The sequence below is a fragment of the Sparus aurata genome, chromosome 18, assembly GCF_900880675.1.
Source record: "Sparus aurata chromosome 18, fSpaAur1.1, whole genome shotgun sequence".
In the NCBI taxonomy this organism is placed as follows: Eukaryota; Metazoa; Chordata; class Actinopteri; order Spariformes; family Sparidae; genus Sparus; species Sparus aurata.
In genome coordinates this window covers 26,527,578-26,554,110 of record NC_044204.1, presented here as the reverse complement: position 1 = coordinate 26,554,110, position 26,533 = coordinate 26,527,578, and the positions used below count along the sequence as shown (strand labels likewise).

At 41.4% G+C, this 26,533-nt stretch overlaps 1 protein-coding gene across 2 annotated transcripts in view; it reads right to left on the bottom strand.

Annotated features, from left to right (window-relative positions):
* Window positions 1-22,933, bottom strand: part of klhl4 (kelch-like family member 4) — a 33,816-nt gene extending 10,883 nt beyond the window's left edge. The window contains exons 1-5 of one of the 2 annotated variants that reach the window (XM_030397321.1): window positions 22,753-22,933; window positions 5,983-6,150; window positions 4,668-4,804; window positions 3,384-3,580; window positions 791-1,003 (exon numbers count right to left, since the gene is read on the bottom strand). In XM_030397321.1, the coding sequence (XP_030253181.1) occupies window positions 791-1,003; window positions 3,384-3,580; window positions 4,668-4,804; window positions 5,983-6,125 (690 nt within the window). In that variant the 5' untranslated portion in view covers window positions 6,126-6,150; window positions 22,753-22,933. Of the gene's footprint in view, window positions 1-790; window positions 1,004-3,383; window positions 3,581-4,667; window positions 4,805-5,982; window positions 6,151-15,736; window positions 16,794-22,752 lie in introns of those variants that run through there. The other variant, XM_030397320.1, reaches the window with a different exon arrangement.
* Between the last annotated feature and the right edge of the window lie 3,600 nt (window positions 22,934-26,533).

Sequence of the window (26,533 nt, the reverse complement as noted above, 5' to 3'; positions counted from 1 at the left end):
AAGCTGCATGTCATCTGCATGATAGATTACCTCCAGTGATGTGGGTAATGTCGGCGGCAGGTTTAAAAAAGGAGGAAAAATGTGTAGAACAAACAAAAAGGCAATATCTGGTTCTGCCTGATCGATTTTTGATCATTTGTTTTTGAACTGTCCATAATGAGTCCAACAGCGATAATAGAGTGAAATGCTAGACCAGTGGACTGCTTTTCAAAACCTGGCACCTACATGACCCACAATGCAACAAACCACTGAGTGACATCACTGGAGGGAATATATGAGATTACACACAGCTTCCTCTGGAGCACACTGTAATGTGTAAAACTGGTGGAGTTACCACCAAGTAGTTGTTCAGTAGTAATCAGTTAATAGATTGCCAAAAAATGAGGAAGCAAAATAATTGGCCACTTTCATTCATTTTTCCTGCAAAAATGCCAAAATACCCTGGTTCAAGTATCCAAATTGTGAGGACAGGCCACTTTCCTTCATCTTATATGAGAGTAAAGTGATTGAATTTCAGACCTTGGAATCTGTCATGTTTTGAAATTAAAATATTACAGGCATTTTTAGCCATTTCCTGACATGTAACAGACAAAACAAATGAACTCCTGTGTAAATGTTAAGAAAAAATTATAATAATCTTACTGCAGCAAAGGTAAAACAAAAATGACACTTTCGGTTGATACTGAGGATACGTAAGACATTGTGACGGCTTTGTTCTCAGCTACAAACTCAGCAAAAGAACAGTACATGATCCTTGTAACACCTCTGGACCTCTACCCCTCTGTCTCACCTGTGGAGGAAGAAGAGGCAGGCGGATGAAGGCCAGCAGCACCCCGAGGTCCTGCTGTCGATGCTGGACGTCGTACCGCACCCACATCATCAAAGCCTGGAAGATCGTTTCCTCGTCAGGGACATTGATGTCATCACTGGAGAGCAGCTTAACGATCTCAGCCGTGGGGAGCAGCAGGAACTCCTGGTTCTGAATGACCTCCAGGAAGTGTTCCTGCAACACAGAGGAGACGTGGAGGAGAGAGATAATCATCAGTCATTAGCTGGGGGTTACACTAGGCGCAGCTCTGTGTGTCCGAGTGTTTGTGTTCCCACACCTATGAGGACCGATGGCACAAGGACAGGGAGGTTGAGACAAATTGATCTAAGTAGACAGAGAATGCCAATTTAGAGGTTTTCAATCAACAGATTTCTTACATAACTCACAGTGCGACGCTCTTCATCTCTCTTAGATCTCGTATGAGCAGATGAACCTGTCATCTGTTTCACTTAGCTCTCTAAATAAAATGATCCACACGACAGCCGGCTACAAATCAATCTGGCCCAAAACAACTCCCAAAAAAAAGCCTCTACATAAGCTTTTAAGGCGTTTTTTGCCGCTGATGATACATGACACCGTTAAGCCTTTACAAGCCTTTTAATGAGAAACAGAAAGGCGCTGCACGCCAAACATTACCATCACACCAGTGCGGTGTCCAAGCTCTAAGTTTTGTGGAAGACGCTCTCTACTGCCTTCCTAAAGATTGATCTTCCATTTACTGGCCAGAAGCCCGGGCAATATCACAGCGCTGCATGGCTACCTCTTCAAGGACACTGTCTCTGGGCAGTTCCATTAGGGATGATGCTACATAAAACACCCCTTTCTCCCCTACAGTATGTTATACCCGACATTAAAAAACACGAGAGACAAGCACAGCGATCCTCGGCCATAATCACGCCCGTTTTCTTTTTCAAACGAGGCAGCTGTGCATTAATTATTAAGCTGCCAGAATAACTCTGACAAATCAAGTGCTTGCTGGAGGGCGGATGCTCAACAATTACGAAAAACAAGCACGCTATTGATCATCAACTTCCAGCAAATTACAGTGTCTTAGTCCGATCTATTATGAGAGCAGGTTTTAAGAGCTTAACACAGACGGCCTTAATGAAATGAGGGACATCTATTGATCTGCTGTGGTAACGTGGAGGGCAGGAATTCCAGCCAAGTCTTTGACGTTGCTTTAGACCAATTATTTGTAATTACCAGTGCCAAACGGCTGACAACTAAATTGAAAGCTTGAACCTTGTTTGTTTCATAACCATTTAAAAGGGATGCGTTTTCAAATGCTGGCAATCTCATTGGTGAGTAAACTGCTCGGAAAACAAGATCAGCGGGAGAGGACGCTAATTGATTTAACTACTGCAAAAGAGTAATTGTGTAATAACAGTGTTTTTCTGGGGAGGAGGAATGCTGATGTTTAATTGGAGCGACAGTGCTCGAATTACTGTCTAAGAACGTTTTGATTACCATGTAATTGGCAGAGGCTGGCAAAGCTTTATTAGCATTATTTTTTCTTATTATTGGGATTAATTCACAAAATCCAAATACTGTAGTATTTATCGAGAAAACTGAAGTATAGTTATATTGCTCAAAAGAGACACAGTCCTTTGAAACAATAACCGAAAAGGGCAAATCTTTCATAACGGAAAAGGATGTGAGAGCCGGATCTCAGCTGCCATGCTCAACTAGAAAACACAAGCTTATCAAAACACAACTCGCTCCACTCAGAACCCAGAGGATGGGCTTCCAGGAAGCTCACAGCTCCCGGCGCTCGTTACAGAAGTGATTGAACAGGAAGTTGGCCCTCTTGTGCAGTTTGATGATTAGATTAACCTCCTGGTCCTGGATGGGGTCTATGTAAACAGGCTGAGCAGATGTCCTTCAGGAGATAAGGCACCACGCTCCCGCTGTCACTTCTGCACAGCCAGCGAGACGTTATCTGACAAAATATGTGCACGAATCTTAATCCAATGCAAATATTCTCCACAGATACAGTACGTATATAGAAATAACATTTTCATAAGTCTGGCAGTGCACTAATCAACGTGTGGTAACGTGGTGTTTCTTACTGACAGCCATATAACCAAATTAGATAAAGGGAAAGCGTGAAACTATTCCATTTCTATTCAAATGTGCACATAACCCATTCCTCTACTGATAGAAGACGATAATAAATAATAAAGACACCAGAGGCTCATTCCTTTACACATGACAGGTGATTTAAATTAACAGGCCTCAAAACAGAGGATGGTCTCAAATATTCCAGGGTGTTATATACAGTATATCAGGCCGTGACACATTGAACGTCACGGCTTGATGCTGCTAGAATTGTGACTGAATTCACCAAACACTGGTCATTATAAAGTGTGTAAAGAGCTGATGTAACTACATACAACATCACTAAATGTTTAAATACTCTTGATACTCTTACAGCTCTCATTACCACAGCTGCCCTTGTGTATTCACGCAAGCAAGAGTCCCTTTTGAGAGTGAAATCCCTTATTAAATATATAAATAATTCATCCCGCATAGCCGTGTCAATTAGCCCTCCTACCATGGTGTAGTTGTGAGCCACGTTCAGCAGGTCCACGCAGCCCTGGGCGTCGGCAAAGGAGCGTATTCCCAGGCAGTTGGAGGGATGAAGCTGTTTCATCAGGAAGTTACAGCAGACCTGGATGACTTGTGAAAGCTGGAGGAGGCAGGCTGCCGCCAATAAACTCTCAATGGTCTCCTCTTTAAGCTCGAGGACGCCTGCAATGTCAGGACGAGAAATATGTACGCTTATGTCATGACTGGAGGCGGCCACAATGTCAATCACAGTGATGGGAGAAGCATCAACATTTAATTCATGCTAGAGAACGGGGTTGCAACAGTATGAGATTACTCATTATAATTATCATTATCATTATTATTATTATTATTATTATTATTATTATTATTATTATTATTATCATTATTATTATTAACAGTTACAATCACCCTTAAATGAATGAAATTGGATTATTTTTATATTTCCCCAAAATATTAAACAATACAATAGAATTCAGTACCATAGGTGAGCAAATATACCAAATGTAGTCAATTTTAACAATGTAATAATTTTTATCCAGTGAAAAGTTATACCACTAGAACCGTAATTGAAGGATTACTCTACCAATTCTAAACATAACTGCTGCATATGTGAAAAAAGCAATATAAAGCCTTTTGTGGCTCTAGAGGACGCTGCATATAATCTTATAAATCGCCACCATTGATGGCACTCAGTGGCTAAGTTGCACTGTGTAGGCGCCAGGTTATGAAAAGGCAGTCCACTGGTCTAGCATTGCACTTGACTGATCAAAACTGATACAGCAGAACCAAAGCTGCCAATTTTTTTATTCCACGCATTCCTCTTCCTTTTTTAAAACTTGGAGCCTACATCACCCACAATGCAACTCAGCCACTGACTGACATCACTGAAGGCAATATATAAGATTACATGCAGCTTCCTCTGGAGCCACAAAAGGCTTTAAACTACTTTGTTCACATATGCAATATTACTCCCCAAGACTCCCCAACAGTCATTGTGACAAATGATCATACTCAGGCTGCATTCAAATATTTTCTGTAGCAACATCATCACATTATTACTATTTTACGATTAAAACACTGTAGAAGTGGACAGCTCTTATCAGAGGAGATTTGTCCTGTAAAAATGTGGCAACATTAGACTGAACTGCTGCCCGGTCCATCGGCCCAGTGATGGATTGCCTTATTGATCCATTTTAATCACGCTGGATTTCAGAAGTCTCATAATAACTACTTACAAGAGCTAGTGAACGTCTTTACGAGCACTCACCCGTGTAGGCGAAATTAACCAGGGATCTGAGGGCCTCGGGATCAACTCCCTCCATCTTGATCTCCTCCTGCTTCGCCTCTCTCACGTCGCTGGTGAACATTGCAGCGAAGTAGTCCGACACGGCGCTCAGGACCAGTCTGCCATAGAGACAAACGCAGTGAATTAGTGCTGCTGTACTGTACATTAGTTTACAATTCCGTGTGGGAGATCTGTACGCTGATTACTTTAAGTGGTCAGTGAATCAATCCTTAGGTTTTGTGTCCTCATGGAAAGGGCACATCTTCGCAGTATACTGTGTCACACTGTATTTTCTGTAGTACTGATTTATACTCCTACGCTGGGTCACTGTGGCAAACGGAATAACTTCCTGTTTTCCCCCACATTGTGTATCATTCCACTTTGGCACTGTATGATTAATGCAATTACCCCACATACGTCACGTTACTAATAGCCACCCTGGTCAGATTCTAATTATGTTGACTCATTTGTCTAGCTCCTGTAACACACTGCTTGATTCATGAAGGAGCGCGGAGATCACATGGCAACGAAAAGGAAGTGAGATGACAGTGACCGACAGTCTACACCCATATTTCCATAATGCTGTGGTTTCTAATATTTATGTACGTACTAACCGTATTATGTGTCCTTCATTATGGCTGTGCACCTTTCCTGCTTTACTTGGCTGTGTCTTATGAGCAAATATGAAGCCAGACAGTCAGACAGCTGATCATTTCACCCAACTAGGTCAGTCACTGACTTTTTTTTTCTCTTCCCTCTCGGTGGAGCATTCTGGTTTCTGTTTCATGAGTCTGTCTGGATGAACTAACGAAATATGGCATAAGCATATGCACCCAGTGAACGTGATGCCGCTCGGTGTTCAGAGGATGTCATGCGATCTGTTTGACTCAAACCGCTCAACCGAGGCCTGGATGCCCCAATATATCGACACCTCCATGTAGCGGATCACAGTGTTCCTCCAAGTCTTAAACGTAATGTGGAAATGAGGAAGGGCAGAGGTGTAATTAGATCACAGCAGTGGGTGTTGTTTTGATGCAAACCAGTGAACACGGAGTTTGCATATGTTTTCTTGTCAAGCATCACCTGGAAATCAGAAGAATCTATTTCAAAAGGTTGTTCACTTATTCCTCAGATGGTTCGGACTGACAGAATATGTTTCATCATGCAAACTAACGTCCGGACCGAAGCCTGAACGCACACGTCAACAAATAAATGAAGTGAATCCACGTGAGCTCCTGAATTCGATGCATGTGTGATTAAAGGAATCAAAGTGGACAGCGGCAGCACAAACACCAACCTGTGAGCCGGTATCTTATGATCCCCGGCTATCAACAGGACGTCACACAGCTGCTTGTGCTGGAGGTAGGTCTCCATCTTGCGGAAAGTCTGTTCGGCGTGATTTGTCGCCTGGAAGAACTCGTCGGAGGAGTTGGTGTTCATCCTGGTGAAGGTGCTCAAAGCCAACCTGTGTGAAGACGAGCAAGGTGGGAGGAGGAGAAGAGAGATGTTGCATGACTGAATGATCGAGCAACGCAATGAATGCTGTTTGTGTTACTATAACGTCTTTGCCTTCGTGTTTTTTAATGTACATTTTTTTTATTTCACTTTTCCTTTATCTGATAATTTGGGCATTGCAACATAGCATGGAAAATTGTAAGCCGTCTCTACTAAATTAAACATACTGAGAAAGACTTTAAAAAGTTTAATATGTAGGAATTTAAATTGAAAACATTCAAAAAACAACAAGAATATGTCAATGTATTATGCTGCAGAGTTAGCATGCTAACCTGCTAGCTGTGTTTACGCTTGTTACAAAGCTACTGTGCAAGTGGTGTAAACAACAGTACGCCCTTGGTCCTCGAGCTCCCAGTCAGAACCATTAGCTGCACAGCCAACTCAGGTAACTTTCTAAGGGCAGCTAAAGTTAGCGGCACTAGGTGTTTACTCTGAGGATAGACTGTCCCCATATTTGTTTGGAGTATAAATTTGACAGGTAGCCAATTCTTGCATGTTGCACCTTTAAATTAATATTATCCTGATACCTCTGCATGACCTACATAAGCAAACAAGACCATAACCAAGACGACTGGCTATTTCTGTATAATCATTATATTTATTTTTAATGCATAATCACCAGGTCAGATTCCGAGGTGAAACTTTTCTTTTTGTGCGATGAGGATGAATTTAGGAGTCTCACATCCTTTGGAAAGAGGCTGCTATGTAGTCTGATGGTACGGCATGGCACTTAGACACAGTTTACTTTGTTTCACTCTCGTCATCTTTTCTCCAAAGTGGCCAGCAGAATAAACTTAAAATTTCCTCACAGTTGTTTACCAGAATAATAATCAAGGTTGTTTTGAAATAACCTGGGGATCACCAGGCGAAAAAAACATGGATTTTCATAATTTCACATTTTTGCATTTTAAAGAGAAGTTAGTAACCTGTAGTTTATGCGAGCCTAAAGGTAAGAGAGACTGAGATCTAGTGAGAAAGAGAGTTTCTTATTTCTTATTTCATAGCTCAAATAAGATTTGTTATTGCTGTTGTTATCATAGACTTTCCCCTCCCCTCTGAAGCCCTGCAGCATATGTATTGATCCACACGAAGCTCTTGTCCCCTTGGAACAACTCTTTTTCATACTTCCAAATCCCAGTTAAATATAATCTGCCAAGGGTGCAAAAATTTGGAATTCTCTGCTGACACATTCTGTAAATTTGCCTTAACAGCTCAAAAACGCCCTGAAATCACTATCGAGCCAATACCTTCCATACGGTTTGCCAACATAAACTGGGTCCAGTCTCTCTCTCCTTCACGTCTAAAGGCAATTTATGAATATTGCTTGTTTTCCTTTTTATGAATTTTTTGTTTGATTCATATTTTTCTCTATATATTTTTTCTCTTATATTTTTTCGGCTTTTTTAGACTGTTAACGATTTTTGTTCATACTCCGTGAAAGAATTTATGTGTGTGAGTGTGACCTCGTCTAATTCATAATACTTGTGCAACAGAGGGGCGTTTCATGAGCTCAACTGTTGTCAAGTAATAACTTTTACTACGCTTTAAATCTAATTTATACATATTTCTGTTCTCGTAATCGCTGCCTGGAGACACTTCTTCTTCTTCCCTGTATCGAAAAAACAACTTTAGAGGAGAATGCTGCCACTGTATTAGCTGAGTTAAGTAATTGAAAGCAATTTGAATTCATCCTGTTGGCTGCGTTTATCGCCTATAATTTCACAAATACCCATAAAAAGCCGTTATTATAAATTTCCCAATATCGGAACGATAATTATTCAAACCAGTTTTTATTGCGCATCACTAACGCACACATGTTGTATGTAAGAAATCATAAGCAAGTAAACAATAATCACTTAACACTTAAACACGTCAGGTGAAATAAACAAGGACATTTCAATTTAAGGTAACAAATTAATAAACACATTAATTAATATCACTTGCTGTATCGTCTGAGGCCATTATCATAAGTATGGAATAAAAAAAAATGTAAAATTCAAAAGCTGAACACAGCGAGATAAGCAACAAATGACTGCAGACACAAAGGGCTTATTTGGACACATGGCACTCCTGAATCCTCCGCTCCCTGTGGCGTATCTGCATTTTTCTTGGCCCTCTAAGCTGAAATTAAAACTGTTACTGACTAAACTCCGTACATAAGTGGATAACTAATCACCGAGGCCCGATGGGACGAGCGAGCGCTGCAATCTATGCAACAGCTTTCCCAGACAGAACGTCCCTGTGTCTGTGTGCGCGCATGCCTTTGTGTCCATTTCCTGCGTGCTTCTGCATATCTGTGTGCGCACGTGTGTTTTCCAAAAGACGGGGACTTAACAAGTGAGCAGGCCGGTTCCTCGCAGCACTGTGACCAGGCTGAGTCCCACCATCCCCACGGGCTGCTAGATTACATGCTGTTTTACAGGAATCCAAGTAATCCCTCAGACTCATGGCAAATAAAGCAGCATCGGCCGCTCGGTGTCCTTCACAGAGCGGGTCCACTCATTGACATTTAGGGTTGTTTGTTACGCTGCATAAACAGACCCAAGCTGCCACTCTGAGGGGAATTTAACCGTCATCTCATGGTTCTTCTGCTGCGTTAAGCTCAAGAAAAATGTCAATGCTATTTAAAGCGACACTTTATGTCCCCGCTCATTACCGCTCGCGCGCTGATATGAGAGCTGCACAAACTAGTAAAATTACCGATCTGTCAATACGAATGAACTGAAAAAACCCTGTAATGCTTGGCAGCGCTCTGTATTGGCATGCATGAAGATTGATAACCCAGGAAGGACGGAGGGGGTTGTGGCCGTTATTGATGTCCTGATTAACGCACTATTACAAAGTTTTAAGCCGAGTGTGTGACTTTCTCCTCTTTGATTACCAAAAGCAACAACATCTTCCCTCAGGGGATTGTTTATATTGCCCCTCCGGTCGCTGCACTATCCTATAGTCTAATCTTTATTGGGAGACTTTCTACTAAATGCAAGCGTAATTTATTGCCCTGTCACGATAATTCCCCACTGACTCCGGAGTCCTGGAGAGGAACACCAAACAAGACTGAATAAGCAATGGGGCCGTAAAACTGAGATGCATTGCCTTTGTATTGGCTCCAAGGTATGCTATAAGGATTTTTCATGCCTACCAATCTCTCCGACACTAATTGCTTTGGTATCACGTTCTAGGGAGCAGTAAATTTCTCTGAGGTGTATATTTCGCTTTCAGCAGAGGGTTGGAGCATCAGAGGTGTAGCCCAATTTTATTGGGGCACTAAAGCCCTAGAACACCTTACTCCAGAGAAACTGCTGTAGGGACGCTGTTGTGTATTGCATATTACTAAGCATTTTGAGGAGGACAAAGCCTATAGATTTATTCCGTGCTCTACAAACTACTTTAATGTGCCAACTTGCATTCCTAGAATAATGAGAAGGTAAATCAAGGCTGTATTAAAAGAAGAGAATAGTACGCCAAGCTTTTAATTTCTCATCCCACCTTACCCTACAGTATACACATGACATTATCTTCAGCGAGCATGCAGCAGCTGAAGTCTTGTCATTTGCTCCTCACACCTTCGCAAAGATATCACACCAAAATGTTGATAATTGGATCTAAAAAAAAAAAAAAAAGGCATTACAAATTCAAAAGAGGTTAGGCAGAGGCCGTGTGGATCTTGCTCGTGTTGCCTATTTAAAGGCTGTACAACGGAAACAAGAAGACACAAAGACACGCAATAATACAAGCCCGGTGGAGTCACTTAAAATATCATGTTTAATTTCCCTTCCTGTCTTCCGTCTGGCTCCTCTCTGCACTCAGACTGCCCTCCCAGACGAGTCGTCGGACGATTCAAGATGCGCTTTTTGTCAGGCCAGATCGGCCCCTGGCTGTAAAGGTGGTGAGTCAGACAGGTTGCTGAGATTCTCAGTCTTATTCCAACTAGTGTCAACTCCATCCCTCTACAAGAGGGAAAGCCGTGCCTGCCTGGGCCAAGTGGGAAAATGTCTCTTTCAAAATGGATTAGAACAGCCATTTGCCCCTGAAGGCTGCTGAGTAGCTTGGGTAGCTGTGTTGAGAATCTAACAAAGCCTCGTGCAGCATGTGCCAAGTCTATATATTCCATGAGATCTTTATGCCTCTGTACCTCGACAGTCGGTGTATTGCTGCTCGGCTTTGTGTAGGGAAAAATATATACACTGACTGTAATCACTTGATCCCGACACTGAGGCTGAGATGATAACTGTGCTGAAATAGATTTTTCTTCTCTCCCTGCATTTTTCCTATCTTACCGAGGCTTGCAACAGACTCCCTCTGATACCATTGTTACACCGGACATACCTGCTTAATATTGATAATGGCGGAGGAAATGTAGCCGCAGACAGACAGACAGAATGTCTTTTGAAATCTGCTCTGAATGTGGCCAGCGGGCCCTTTATGTTGCAGAGTGCAGAGGGAAATTGCCACAGCCGTTAACAGAAATAAAATACTGCCGTATTATAGCTTTTCCCCTTAGCGTCAACCAAAATGGCACATGCTGTAAAAAAAAAAAGAAAAAGAAAAGAAAGTGTGGCGGAGGAGTCGTGTCAGCACAACGTCTGTGATCACATCATTAACATCTCAGGTGGGATACCGATTCCTGTTTTGAATATTAAGGAACGACGTCAAGCAGATTAATCTCAGAGAAAATGAAAAATCATCGTTCAAAGTAACTGTTTGTTTAATGATGACATTCTGCACACATAAATGAGATGTCTGTTCTAAGCCACTGAGTTGATAATATGTCGTGGGATGAATATATTTCAGAATTAAAGTTACGTTTTTTTATGTTGTTAGGCGCAACATATTAATACCGGAAATACCTTGAGGAGGCGCAGGCGGTAGATTAACTGTGATCCCAATGCTGAGCTTGGTGCAAATTGTAAAATTGTGTGTGTGTCTTTGTGTGTGTGTGTGTGTGTGTGTGTGTGTGTGTGTGTGTGTGTGTGTGTGTGTGTATGTGTGTGTGTGTGTGTTTGGAGGGGTTGGGGGCGTCGTGTAAGTGAAAAATGTGCAGATCTTTGCAGAAAAGCTCCCCACTGCTTTGCTGATGGCAGGTTAACTCACACAGCGTATGAGACTGTCATCATTGTGGGACTGTCTATAATTTATTTACATCCGATGTTGGCGGGTAAACAAATTAATCCACATTATTAAAGCATGTGGTCTACTGTAGTCAATATTTAGATCATATATGCATTTGTTACCAATCTAGCTCTGTGGGCTTCAAACCTTGTCTTGAAATGTTAATGTTTATCTGGAGAACCCTGCAGCTGGCTGAGTTATTTCACCTGTATTTCAATAATTTAGCATTTTCTCAAAATCCTCCCACATCCTTCACATATCAATGGATTTATTCTAAACTCCATTCCATAGCTGAATATATGTCTGTGTTTATACCATCACATTTCAACTTGATCACAGTTATCCATGCTTCTGTGACCCCAACCTCGCCGTGTATGAGACTGTCATCATTGTTGGATTGTTTATAAGTTATTCATCTGATGTTGGTTGGTAAACTAATGAATCCACATTTTTTAAGAGGTGGGTCCTGCGTCACATGTGGTCTGCTGTATATACTGAATATTTAGATATAGGCAGATTTAGATCCTGTGTGCATTTGCAACAAATCCATCTCAGTAGACTTCATGAGACTTAAAAATCTCAAAGCTGCAGTATGTAGTTTTGGGGAAGACATTTTAATCAGAAGAGAAAGATCTTCACTGACTAAACAAAACAAGCATTTTTAAACGTGTTTTAATTGTATGGATATATGCTAAAGATCTCTCTGCAGCTGAATGTATGACAATGTCTATACTATTCAATTTTCAGCTTGATCACAGTCGTCCATGCTCTATGACTCTTTTTCGATGCAAATCACCACATGAGAGTGCCTCGGGACACTGTTGAACTCAGTCATGGCCCTGACTAATAGTGCCCATGTAAAATTCATAGAAAGCTGTGTCAGGGGTTATTTTCTTTGAATTAGTTCCATTTGGAGGAGAAAATGACGGATCCGCACTTGAACAGAAATGAGGGAATGTGTCCAGCATGCAGTATAATGCTGCCGTATCTCCTCTCACCACTGTTCAAAGCCTTCTGCAAAAGCTAAAAAGAGGTGCTACTGAAAACTCTGGCTTGATCTTTAGCTTCCATCTGAGATGGCCTTGCTGCGAACAGAATGCTGATTTGGCGAAGTTAGAGAACATTCAGAATCAATTATGTGCGATCACAAAATCTCCCAACCCCTGAGGATGTCGCTCGGCGATTAAAACAGATATACTGTGTTTTGCAATTTACGGCATCCTGAGGACGCCTCCGCTGGACGTGTCACACACAGATCGAGACCCTATAAGCCTTGTGGTGTTATGAGGCATCCAACAAATATCTGAATTACTGCCGTTGACAGCGGAAGAGGTGGTGGTATTTCTTTTTCCAAGGCGGCGGAGAGGGAATTGAGATATCATTCAAACTAAAAGCCTGCTGACTGGAGCCTCTGTTAGTGTTTATGTGGGAGAGGTCAGGGTTTCCATTCCATTCAGGTTAACTTCTGTCATATATTCTCTGCCGACGATAGGGAGCGGTTATTTCGATGAGAGTCATGAGGATAGAACAAATATACAGTATATAGATACAGTATGTAGAGGGGTTAGGAGCAAGGGTGGGAAACAACAATGCATTATGTCCCACTCATTCCGCTACGTTTGATTTAACAGCTCTGCAGCTACGTGTCAGTCGGTCGGATGAGGGAGGTTGAAATGTATTAATCACTTTTTTATTGTCCATAATATGAGGGGAATGTAATGTGACGAGGAAAAATGAGAGCTGCTCCGTCCCTGTCGGTTGCCTTTACAAGCATGTGCACGATTTGTTTTAGTTGTTTAACGCTGCTGGACTTTGCGGAGGACTCGGGTTTGACAGTGCAACGGATGTGACTTTATGCGAGTTCTCGACGGCCTCCCTCTGCTAACGCTAACATGGACAAATGACCAGCTTCTAGCAACTACACAGAAATACCACCAAGGCCCCTTTGAGCATATCAATATCAACACATCAAGTCAAGCCAAAAGTATAATGTCTACATTTACCACCGTGTTTATTTCAAAAAGGGTACGGCCATGAGTCAGGAGGAGCTGTTTTTATTGATTTTGTCTTAATTATTAATACCAAAAGTGAGAAACCAAATCAATGAGAGGGTGGAAGAAACTGAAGGCATGTTTTCCCTTGAAGACATGGAGTGAATGAAACTAATCACAGAGGGGCATGTTCTGCAAAATGACTGACACGTATTTTCCAACTACAGAGGAATGGCTACAACTTTTGTATTTTTCACAGCCGGCAGATCTCATTTCTACATTCAGCCTGAGGGATTGTGACAAATTATGTGTCAAGGATTTATGATGTGAGACGTAATAGGGCCACCCAGCTGGTGGAGTAAATGAATGTGCATATCTCAGTGACATCCACATCCACATCTGCTTAGCCGCCGATGAACATGCAAGCCGCGGTGCGTCGCACAGTCGTTGGCCTAATTCACTGAGCATCCATCTACCAGTGCACTGCTTGCCCAAACATTATTTACAGAATATAGCCCTTACAGTTTTCGAGTGAGTACGGTTCTATTAAACGCAACCTTGATTGAACCTCGAGTGAAAAGTGTTCATATCATGTATTTTCCTATGAACTGCTCACGTCAGACATATTTTTGCTGCCTCGTTTTTCTGACTCATTTTCGGTGTAATTCTGGCTGGAAAAAAATAATAAAAACCATAAAACAAGACTTTTAAAGTCAAGATTCCATCGCTGATTGTTAAATTTGTGAATGGATGTCACCGCAATCAAGTACAGCTGAGCCGAGGATATATTTTATGGTCCAAGAGAGCAGAACCGTGTGAATATTTCAGTATCATTGTCAAAATATGACGGCGCTGCTATATTTTACATGGCCAGCGTGAACTCAAGGTCCTCCTGAGAGCCGGAAAGTAACACATTTTCACTGTGAGGCACATCTTTTATGCATGCACTTTTTACACACAGGGGCCCCAAAACATGAACATCTGCCAATTATGCCGACACGAAGAGCCGATCGTCCAAACTGTATCTTAACTCGGAATAATTCATGCTCACTTCGGGGGAACTCGAGCGTCCACAGCCCCGTGGCGTTCATTTAATCCACAACAGCACATTTTTTGGGGGGCTGCAGATCGAGTATGTATTGGGAATGATCTGCTCAATTGCGGCGAGCTCTTCGGAAAACAAAGGGGACGGGCTCACTTTCATTGCATCACCAGGTGCACGGAACAAAAGCGAGGCAGGAATCAGCTAAGCTTGAGGACCAATCACCTTAGAATGTCACAGACAAGATAAAAGGAGAGTTGGTCTTTTCATCCTTGATGTGAGGTGCTTTTAGTGTTCTGCCAGACATCACACAGACACACACACACACACACACACACACACACACACACACACACACACTCTAACCTGTTTACTTCCTGGAAGAAGATGTAGGATCACACGGAATACAGAGAGGGGTAAAAAACGCGAGCTTGAAATGCAGTGGGAGGGATTTATAGCTACATCTGTGACGTTGAGAGTTTGGCATCAGGGTATGTAAACAGATTTTGGTGGAACATAAATTAAATAACCTGTGCCAGCCACAAGCTATAATAGCTTTTGGCTTATAAAGTGGTTGTAGTGGCAGTCTAGATAATTCATGTGATTGCGCCGCTTCCTCTTTTTATAGGTCCAGTATGTGTTATGTGATGTAATGGCTCTTTCCCGCTATCCACTTTTTCTTTTTCTTTTTTTTTTACTCTGGAAGAACGTATTAGTGCAATGTGTAAAAAACTGAATACTCTGAGGAATCAGCCAAAGTCATACAGTGCATGTCATCCAGACCACAATGCGGGCGAGGGAGCAGAAAAAAGCCCCGGCTTTTGGCCCACTGAATAATTAAAAGGGTGCCTTATTGGTTTATCCTGCCTAACATGCTGTGGACAATGAGAGTGAGCTGTCCCCAGGTGAGCCACAGTGGCAGCTGTAGAGTTTGTGTAAATTGGAAAATGATAGCTGGGCAGATAATTTAATCTGGGCTTAATCAAAGGATCTTGATTCTGGATGGCAGCGCAAATATTGAATTAAGTTAAAAACGCTGCAGACGTTCAGCATGCATTGTGTCTCAGAAATGCTTGAAAACAAATTTCAGGCACGAATGTTCTGTGCTAAGTAAGCAACGTTGGGGTTTGTGCTCATCTTTCCAGATCACAACCATGCTTACTTTCTAATCCTGTGGTGCTGCCTAAGGCGTCAGACTTTCTCAATTAGATGCAGATTTGATTTAGCAGCTATACTTTCACCATGAAACGTCAGGGAAGCGAGCATTTCCCAAAATAGCATCCCATAATCTGGCTCCCGCTGAGTGAGTGTACGATATGCAAAGTGACTGATGTGGCGCCACATAATAAATCTGTGTCTCCTAAGTATCCAACACCTCATAACAGTCATACCTCTCTCTGGCCTCCACCTCTGCAGGTTCCTCTGTGCTGCTTTTCACGTCTTCCTGGCCAGTGTTGGCATCCTCTTTCCTCGTGGTGCTCGGCGACGAGCTGCTCTTTGAAGATTCCTCGCTGACCTGGAGACCCTGGATGGTGTTCTGCTGATGATTCCATGATTGATGACCTGCTCTGACATAGACAGGTGTGGGCCCTGGCGTTGGTGCCAAGATGCTGTGGACCGGGCTGTTTGTCTTCCGGAGTCCTCCAACGCCTCGCTCCCGTGAGTGACTCTTCAGCCGACCCTGCACCGGCGTCACTCTGTGGTCCAGGCCATCCTGTTGGATGTAGCCTCCCACCCCTCCGACGCCGCCGCCTCCACTGCCAGCCGAACCTTGGGATGAATGGCTGAACCAGCGCCAGCGGAGCCTGAGGATCTGCTTTACGTCAAAGTCCTTCTTCCCCGACACAGACATCCTCCTCTGGGTTTGGAGACGAAGGCGATGGTACGTGGAGTCCCCAAAAACATGGAGAGCAGAGGAGAGAAGAGCCCTGGTTTCAGTCCTCACTGACTATGATGTGCCTCTCCTCTTCCGTTATTGTCTCACTACTATCATGACCACCCCCTCCTCCTTCTATTACTCCTCCGTTGTTCTTTTGGTGGAGATGGAAAGCAGTCCTCTGCAGCTTTTGTTCCTGTGCCTGAGAATACTACCCTCCCTCCAACTCTCCCTCTCTGTCTTTCTCTCTCTCTCTTTCCCTCCTGTGCTGCTGCTGCTGTGTCTGTTTGCTGCTGCTGCTGCTGCTGCTGCTGCTGCTGCTGTGCCACTGGAGCTGAGTTAATGCACATGCATGATCCACACTCCCTCCCCTTCGCCTCCCCTGTTTCGCTTTCTCTCTCTCTCCCTCTCTACACACACACACACACACACACACTCTCTCTCTCTGGGAGATAGACATGTATACTCTGGAAATAAAATGAGAAAATCTCCCAAGCCCTGCCCAGTCCCCTTTTGCCGCTGTTCTGTGTGTCCCTGTGTGAGCATCTGTATGTTTGTGTGTGTGTGTGTGTGTGTGTGTGTGTGTGTGTGTGTGTGTGTGTGTGTGTGTGTGATAACAGGGCTGCCTGCTCTTGCTGCGAGGGGGGAGGTGGGGTATCATGGAGGCAGGATGATGAGGTCACACCTCCACAAAGTAAATCACTGCTTGCTCAAGGAGGGAGAGAGGAAGACTACTAACTACACTGTACTATCGGGATTATTAGCAGGAGTGTGTAATACATTATAAACGAACGCGGATACACACGCATGCTAATCCATACGCAGAAAATGCAGGGAGACGTTAATAACTCTCATAAATAACCAACATGCATCACTCTTAGAGGCGAGTGAAATTTATCACAAGCTAATACACAGCCTACTTTTCTCACATCAAGCAGGATCCCACGGGGGAACGGCTCAACATATGTAGCCATGCGGAAAAAATATTCCCCTTCAGTCACTGTCTTGAAAGCCCCCTGTGATTATAGGTGGAAAACTACATACTGATGAACCTTCAAGGTCAGCGAGCTGCCTCTTCCCCGGTTCGGGCTTCAGAAAAAACACTCTTTTACATTTCAAAAAAATCGATCCTGCTCCTGCATAAGCTTAGTGCTGCTGCATCGTCGCAGGTAATTGAGCTACCACAACTCGCACTTCAAAGGCAAGGGGACAGTGGAACATCGCACAAGGTAATTCGGGGACATTTTGATCAATGCTGACAGCATCGCCGGCATAGGAAAAGAGCTGTACGGTGGTGGTGGTACACTGTTGAGCACTGATCATCCCTCATTCAGTTTGCAGGATGTTGTGCACGGTTAGTTTTCACCTTCATCTGCTCTTAGAGTCTTAAATCTTGAAACAAAAACTTAAATCTCTGCAATTTAGACAAGTGCGAAGGGGAAACTTTAGGTAGGCATGGGACAAATTCAAAATTTCAGTTATCCTGGCCAAAATATTTGCAATTTTATCCTTATTATCTTCAAAATATGTTTAAAACTCTTGAAAGGGCAATAAATCATACCTAGTTAAAGCTGCTGTACGCACTGTTGTTGTTGTTTTAGCTAAATCTCTAAGTCACCACAGCTAATCGCTGGACATGGCAGCAAAATGGAGTTCTCTCTCCTGATTGGATAGAGTGGGCAGGGACACAAGAAAATGTACTTTCTCTTTTACAGCATGATGGGGGAAAGAGAGACATAGGCTACTGACCAAACACACTATAACAATGATTACTGTTGGAATGTAGAGCTAACTCACACTTATTGTAATAAAAGAAATATGTATCACTTCCAGCAGCTTTGAACCACTCAACCTTACATTTTGTTGTGAAAGAATATTGTGCTTACAGAGATGGGAGTGCAAACTGGAGGTGTTGAACACATTTCCACACATCAAGTGTAGCTCTTTTTGTGGAGGATACCATGAGCAAGCCGCGCAGTCAGCTGCGGTGACAGGCTTAGGATATTGGAAAGACTGGAAAGACGAGGGCTCCACCCTTGTGGCAATTCAAAATAAACTGGAAATCTATATTACACCGTATCTTAGCAAGCTAGAAAGCCTTTTCAAGTCAATCATGTGAGGATATCAATGATTATCCCAAATCATGATTATTACGATGATGGATTTCATCACCGTTAACTTATCCGGTTAATTAATTGCAATTTACATTATTTGCTCCCAGTGCACTGTTGACTGTTGGTGATGTAGCAGACATTTTGTGTCCAACACATCTGTGTATTCATAGATTCTGGATTTTTTGAATGACAAGGAACGCCTAAAAGGTTGGCCGGTCTATGCCAGCAAAGAGTCCCTGCTGTGGGTTGTTCTGTCTACACTACTGGACATGTAGGGATGCACAATGATATTAGCAGGCCACCATTTTTTGCCAATAAAGACTTAAATATTGACATTTTGACATCAGCCCCAAATTAAAATTTCTGCAGAGATCAGTTAAACGATGCTTTCATTGTGAATGCATGAGACGAACCACTGACCAAGTATCGTAGTTTTGTTATTTTGCTATGTCAACAGGGTTATTCAGAAAAGTATTGTATTATATGTCTGGCTCTGCAAGTAGGCCATCACAATACTCATAATATTGTTAATTCCACTACAGGAGTGACTCGATCAGAGATGTTACAATAGAATAGACAAACCAACTAAAGCATTTTGAATAGAAAAGCCTGTCATGCCAGAGATGGTGGTTATTTGACACATATCCAATCCCCTTCCCCCAAAAGTCAATTATCTGCTTCATAACAGCCCAACCTGGAAACATATCAAGCCAATTGTGTTTCAGCTGAGAGTCACAACATTTTCAACTGATTTGGTGGTAAGTAGAAGTGGTTGCAGAGCAGCTTCCAATAAGCATGGAAGGGGAGGATATCACGGTAATTAAAAGACTACTGAAAAAAGAAAAAAGGACATTCTCGCAATTGTTCAAGTGCTCTGGTGAGCTGTAAAAGACGCTGGTGATGTAAAACCTTGTGCATGTGGAAGTGGAAGTATAACCTTATTTTAAGGTAAAGTCATCTAATTTCCTTTTTGATTTGATCTTTTATTAAATTTGATCGCCGATTCCATACATGCAGTATTTATGTCCTGGTTACCACTGAAAATGCACTTATGGCTCCATCCATAATCATTTAGATAAGGGCCCGGTCATTAAGGCTTTTGAGGTAAAGAATATGTGCATATATAGCAATTGCCACTGGGAACCGGCCAAAATAAGTTGGAAAATATCAGCATAAATCGAATGTCGTGCATCCTAGATCTGTGTGTTTAAGGTACTTTATTATCATCATTTGTGAAAGGAAACCGTATATGCCCATGGGGCGGGAGGTAATTAGATTTAGAAATGGATTGTGAACCATGAAAGATTGCGTAACACAACAAGCCTTATCCTACCTGATTGATACTGCATAGCATCTGGTCAGTATTCGTGGATTTCGACATCGGAATGAATCGATCGGTGTTAATGTTCTGCGCCCGAGCTCCCTGTTAACACTGTGGTTTCATGGTTTTTATCATTACATGCTCACACACTGACATCATGACATTTCATACTTGTGAAATAGATGAACACTGCTCATTCCTCCTTTCCACTTCAATGGAACAAAAAAAAGGGTGAGAGGAGCAACTTGCACTCAAACTGCTGGAATTCAGTATTGTACAATCTCTCATCCGCCTCCACCACCTCCCACTGCAGGTTTGGAGGAGTGGAGGCAACCAGCTATTGTGTCCATGAGTATCTACATTAACCATAACCGTCGGTGTTATTTAATGGGAACAGGCTATTGATCTGACCTATGAAAGACGTTTCTTCACTCACAGACTGCACACCGCCTCTATTCTCTGATTATAAATAAAGCCGGGGATGACACTTTTCTCTCGCAAATGCTTGTGCCTCGCTGACAGAACCATTTGTGAGTGAGTTACAGCTAAATCCCACTTACTAAAATTAGATGAGAGTATCGCTTTTACATTAAGTCTTCTTGTTCTTCACACGTGCCAAACAACAACACAGAAGAGACAGAGATTATGATGACTCGGTAGAGACAGGGATTCTCCCACAACTACTGTATGATCAAGAAATATGTGTTGTGAGATGCATTATTCAAAACAAATTGTATGGTATATGCTGCAGGAGGCTGAAAGACTGCATGAAGTGTGTGGATCCTCCTTTGTTTATATCCAAGTGTTTATGCTAATGATACAATAAGGATGGATAAGCTGCAAACACAGTGAAGAGAAACACTGAATTATTAATTTGAGCTTTATGCATGTATAGAAGTATTTTTTACATTGTTTGTTATTTTGGAGCCCAAAACAGCCAGCGTAGAGTAATAAAATATGCATATTACACATCAAATTGTAATTGAAAGGGTTTATACACATGCTTTGAGTTTGTGTGCAGCACTGGTTCAGTTTCCTTTGTCTGAAAAGGAAGCCATCCTGGTTTGCTCTACCTTAGACCTTCACCTTTTGACATTTACTGTTTCACAACCGGCACATCGATGATCTTTAACTACATGAATGATTTTCATTCGTTAAAGGCAGCAAGACCTTCATACGCTGTATTTATTGATCATAAGTTTGAATATGTTCCACACATTTTTTTATGGCGTTTTTTTTAAGCGATGCTGTAACCAGTCTAATTTAGTGCCGTAATAACATGCAATACATTATGTTTACATTGTACAACTCTTTACTACAGTCATAAAAATGTAAATAATAATCCTACTGAACTGAGCAAAGGGATGATAAGGAATGTTATCGCCTGTGTTACCGACCATTTATGATTAAACAATCTAACTGTGTAGGCTTATCAATAACTTAATGTCAATAGCTGCATGCGTAATCTAATGAAAACAGCCCTCAATGAGACTGTAATATTCCCTCCTGGTTTGTTTATTGCACAAAATTCTCCACATGCATTTATTTCAGTCCAAAAGGCGCTCAGTGCTTCTCTGCACTTGACATCTTTTTAAATCCAACACGATATGAAAGTCGCTTTTTCACAATATGATCTTCAAATAAAGCTCTATATGTTCTGCACTGCAGCCAAAAACACTTTCAGTGTGAAGAAAATACAAAGGGAGCAAAGAATGCGATTTCCCTCAAATTCATCGTATCAGTGAAAACATGCACATACTGATGTTTTTCAGTCCTTTTTTTCAGCTTCAATGCATTATCCACCATTACATGATAATGGATTCTCAATTAATGAATTACTACATAGAATGAATGGGGTATTTTGAGGCCACTATCTCCAAAGTCTAGGTGTATCATAATATTTCAGGCCCATTAGAGTGAGATACGATCTAATGTATAGTTACCATCACACTAGGCAACCTCTTTTATTCTTGCAGGAGTCAAGGACACCATCTGGCTGCACTCCGCATGACACATGAGATGTCAGATGTCAGACTGGTGTGGTAAACCACATTATCATCCAACATCTGCCTCCCCAGTGAACATACCTACGTGCCTAGACGGCTATTTTTTGAGTGTGGAAGATGGGGATATTTTTTCTCTGTTTGCACTAGCTATCGAGCTGTAAGCTAAATACCTCGTGTCTGTCGTCGTCCTGTAAATGGTATGGATCATAAGAAGGGGACTGTGTTATATATTATGGAATCAATGAAAAGCGAACTGAGGTGCATACATCACATTCAGGCATCGCTAACTATCTAGAAGCGTCACGTATATGTGTATATTTTACATTTTATTCACAGGGTTATACTGTGGAGTCCTCCGGAAAAATGCGGGACACTCAGATGAATGGGAACTCACCCCCAACCCCGAGCTACAACTGTGAGAGCAAATATCAACTAAATGCTCCAAGGACAGACGGAGGAATGGCCTTGCATGTCAAATTTTATGCCCGGTTGAGTAGTGATATTTCAGACATTATTGACCACCGTCCATATTCATGAGACCGGACAACAGGATACAGCTCAGCATATAAAAATGCAATGACAAACACAACCACACACACTAACACGTGCTCATGTATGATATTCACCTACATACACATAAATGGTGACTTGAATTTTTACGTGTGATGTAAAAATTACTGCTTTTAAATGTAAGGATGTTTTGAATCTTTGCCATTACATCCCTGACCTCATGTAAACATAAACCAGGATGCAGTAATGAGATGCAGCCTTTCACTCACTGCGGAGGTCAGAAGAGACGATCTGGAAATTTACGAGAAAATTACGTTTAACGTTCCATTGTATGGCCGAACAAGCAGGCGAGGTTACTGTACTTCCTGAATCGACAGCATGCCCACACCGCTTTGGGCACATCTGAACACACCCACAGACATATCATAACCAGAATGCATTTAGGTTTTTTTTTGTTTTGTTTTATTTTGTCTACTGATCTGATTTGTGCTACTGGTTAAACTCAAATCACTCTGTCCATACCGGCATCTGTGGTAATCAATAACAACATTTCTTACAAACTAGTAATCGATCTTCTTACCTGAGAAATTGCCTCTAGAGTTACTCCTCACCATTCATGCACTGGAATTATCTTCTAGAACGGATGGCAGGTGAAGTCAACCTGCCTGTAATCCAATAATTTACAATTGTGCAGGACTGTTCCAACTTTTTCTTAACCCGCGTCCCTCTTTCAGCACAAAAATGTTTGCCTCGCCAGAAAGGAAGGCGGCACTTTCCTCTTTTAAAGGAAACTCCAGATGAGTTCCTTCCTCTGCTCTACAACAACAAGTGCATTCAAGCAACCAGGAACACTGGGATCACATCCTGTCACTGAAGCAAAACACCGCGTTCACAAAGCCCAACCCTACAAAAGCACTTTTGTTAATTCGTTTTGAGGTGACCAAGATCTCTCACTACTGCCTGATTAAAACCATTATTACTGACAGGAGTTCATATCTGTGTTTTACAAACATAAAAAAAAGTATTAATAATGTCAAATAAAGAAAAGACAATAATAAACATACGTTTTGATACTGCATGTAAATATACAACACTATGAATCTCAAGTCTGATAAAATATGTAGTGCAGAGTTAAATAATCACAACATTGCTCTGAGAACTATTCATCAAGTCCTTAAAACAGTGGTGGTTTATTATCATTTAACCACTGGGTGGCGTATTCAACATTCCTTATAAGGTGACCTATTTCAAACTACTGTGAAGTAGTCACAGAGGTTTAATGCAAGTGCAGTTGCTACGGTCAGGAATTTCACCGTGCCATAAAATATTTTCATCTTGCCTTTGTCTATCTGTATTCCCAAAATTTGGGTTACAATGCAGATAATGTCAACAGTCTGATAATATTTTGTGAGATATATGAATTCATCCACTTTCTACAATGCTAATGAGGAGCATGTGATCCATGTATATAAACAGTCTCTTCTGTGCAGTATCATTATTCCCTATTTGTACAATTAACTGTAACCGCCTGACCCCATCATATAACTACTGTCTGTGTTTTTTCCTGACAAGAGAGCACTAGCAATTGTGTGAAAAATAAGGACCCGCCTCGCTAGAAAGGTACAAGGAATTTGCCGTTACGCCACAGTTAGGGAGGATGTGGGAGGGGGAGGATGGCATCGTGTGGTTTATGAAGTGTGTGTATGACCACAGCTCATATCCAGCCTACAACCTACACTCAGTGCTGGTTATTGTAGATGATCTTTCTCTAATTGTAGGGCTGCACGATCTGGTCAATAAAGCATACTGTATTTCTTTTTCTAAACATTGTGAATGGAATTTGATTCATGCTTGGCAGGAGAAGTCATTCAAATCATGATGACGGGACATTTGTTTTGATCTGCACCAAACAAACGTGTTTTCTTACATGTGGAGAACAGAATTTGTAGACCAGGGCATCTCTGGAGCGCCACAGTAATTCATTATAATGCTGTTCTGTCACACAGTTTACCTTCATCAAATAATTACAGCTTCTTGTGGTTTGGATATTGCACCACATTGTCATTTTGATTATTTTGCGACTAACTATACAGCCCTACCTAACTGTTGTGTAAAACGGCTTGAATCGATACATTTGTCCTAACAGTGTGTCATATTACGAAGTGAAAACAATGCGAGAATAAAAAACTGCACAGACTATCAACTGGAATCTGCGGCTTTACAGCTTTAGAATGAGTTTCACCTCATGTGTTAGCTCTCCGGCTGCAACGTCACTGTTTTGGTTCGCGCTCACTGCCTTCATCGTGTTGTTTTTAGCCACAGCAGGCAACTGTTTTCTGTGAAAAAGGTCCTGCTGTATATGCCAACTACCTGCTCAGTACTGAACAGCAGATACAGCTCGTGCCTGCTGAACATAGTGAAGCATTAAGCAGCTCACAAGCAGGATATTTCTGGGCTGTTAAGTACAAAAAACAGAGTTCACAGGAGAGTAAGTGTTGGATTTAGATTCAGGAGTTGCTAGAAAATTAATGCTTTCGTTGCTCCATAACTGCTGTGTAAATATGGAACACACCTTTTTGGAAACAGGATCACCATGTGAACTTAAAAGGTGATGAAGAATCATGTTGCTTTCACACCTTGTTTTCTCATTGCCCTGAGTGGCTTTGAATAAAAAAACAGTTACTACAAGTTTGCAAGTTCAGCTGACTAAAATCAGCTATAGCTTAATGGTAGCTCAGTCAGTCGACTCATATGAAATACACCAATCAAATTTAGTTAGGGATTGGTGCATGTATGCATGTGCATGGTCATGCAAAAAAAGTCAAATCAAACATGTTGCCTTATTTTTGGGGACCAAAAATGTTCATAAACACAAAATAAAAATTCAGATGTGTCACAGAATAAACAATCAAGTGAAACACTAAAATATCCCTAAGTACTTTAGAGTAGTGTAGATAATTAACGAATGAGAAAATCATACCGAGTTGATATTTGTCATCTTGGCATTGACCTTTGGCACGAAGTTTAGATAGATTTAGTATTTGCCTGTGAAGGTTTTTTTTGTTATTATCAATATCGCTTCATCCGGCAGTGGCTCATGACATAGTTACATAAACTGAAGAACATGAAGGGGTTGCACAGTAAAAGTAAAGTAAATTTACTCATGTGCTGTATACTTAAGTAGAATTTTGAGGTACTTTTACTTTAATTTTGATTCTCATTTTGAGGCAAACTGTCCTCTTCACTCCATTACAGTTATTAGAAAAATGTAGTTAGCCTTCTTGTTTCTTTGTATATTCATAACGATGATACAAAAAATAATCAACCCAAAAAATGTAGACTAAAAATTCTACAACAAGATATTACTTAATAAAAAAGGAAGTTGGGGCATTCTAAATGAGTTATAGGACAATTAAAGATTTATTTTAATGTATTGCAATACAAATTAAATACAAAAAAAACGTTTCATTATCAAGCTAATCCGTCCAGCTCACTGACGTACAGTCCTTTATTACCTTCCTTACCTAATATGAATTGCCTAAGCCTGGCACCACTGCTGAAGGCTCAGCTTGCAATTTGTATCCCCCAGAAAAACAAGTTGAAACAATTGTGTGTTAAATACTACGGATTCCTAACTACAGAACGACAGGAACATTTATTTATCTTTCATTGGCGCAGGAAGACCTTATGATTTATGATAACTTATTTAAGATTCTCTGATTGTTTGTTTTTCACTAAAAACAGACATATGTCCTATCTGTAATGCTATAAAAGTATTCATTCCCTAAAAAATTGAAATAAAAAGTAAGGTTAATGTGATTTCAGTATGCTTCGGTGCAATTTTATATCAACATTTAAGGTATATCTGAATATCCCGATGTGTATCAGGATAATATCTTGAATGGCCTTTGTGTAGGACAGGATGAAATGTTCCCATGACTATTCTGAATAATCAGTACTTTTTACTTTTGCTTTTGGGTATTTTGCATGACTTTCACTTGTAAGTATTGGCACAATGTGATAGGCCTGAATTTAATACAAGATCTGAGTAGTTCTTTCACCTCTGAGGGCATGAACAATAAGAATATTAGCAAACTTATACAATAACCCCTGATTATTCTTCTCTGATGCTTAACTGATAAACATACGAAGAAAAATATGGACTTCACTTAAGCTCCCTGTGTCAGTACATCACATAGCTAGCTGAGACACTAGCAGCCACTGAGAACCTTAGTTTCAAAGCAGAGCTGCAAATACTTACCTGGATGCTACAACAAAATGCTTAGCTAGTTGCTGAAATGAAGCATTCTCCATCTTTAAGAAGAACCAGGTCATCATGGGCCGCTGGACAGGTGAGCTCC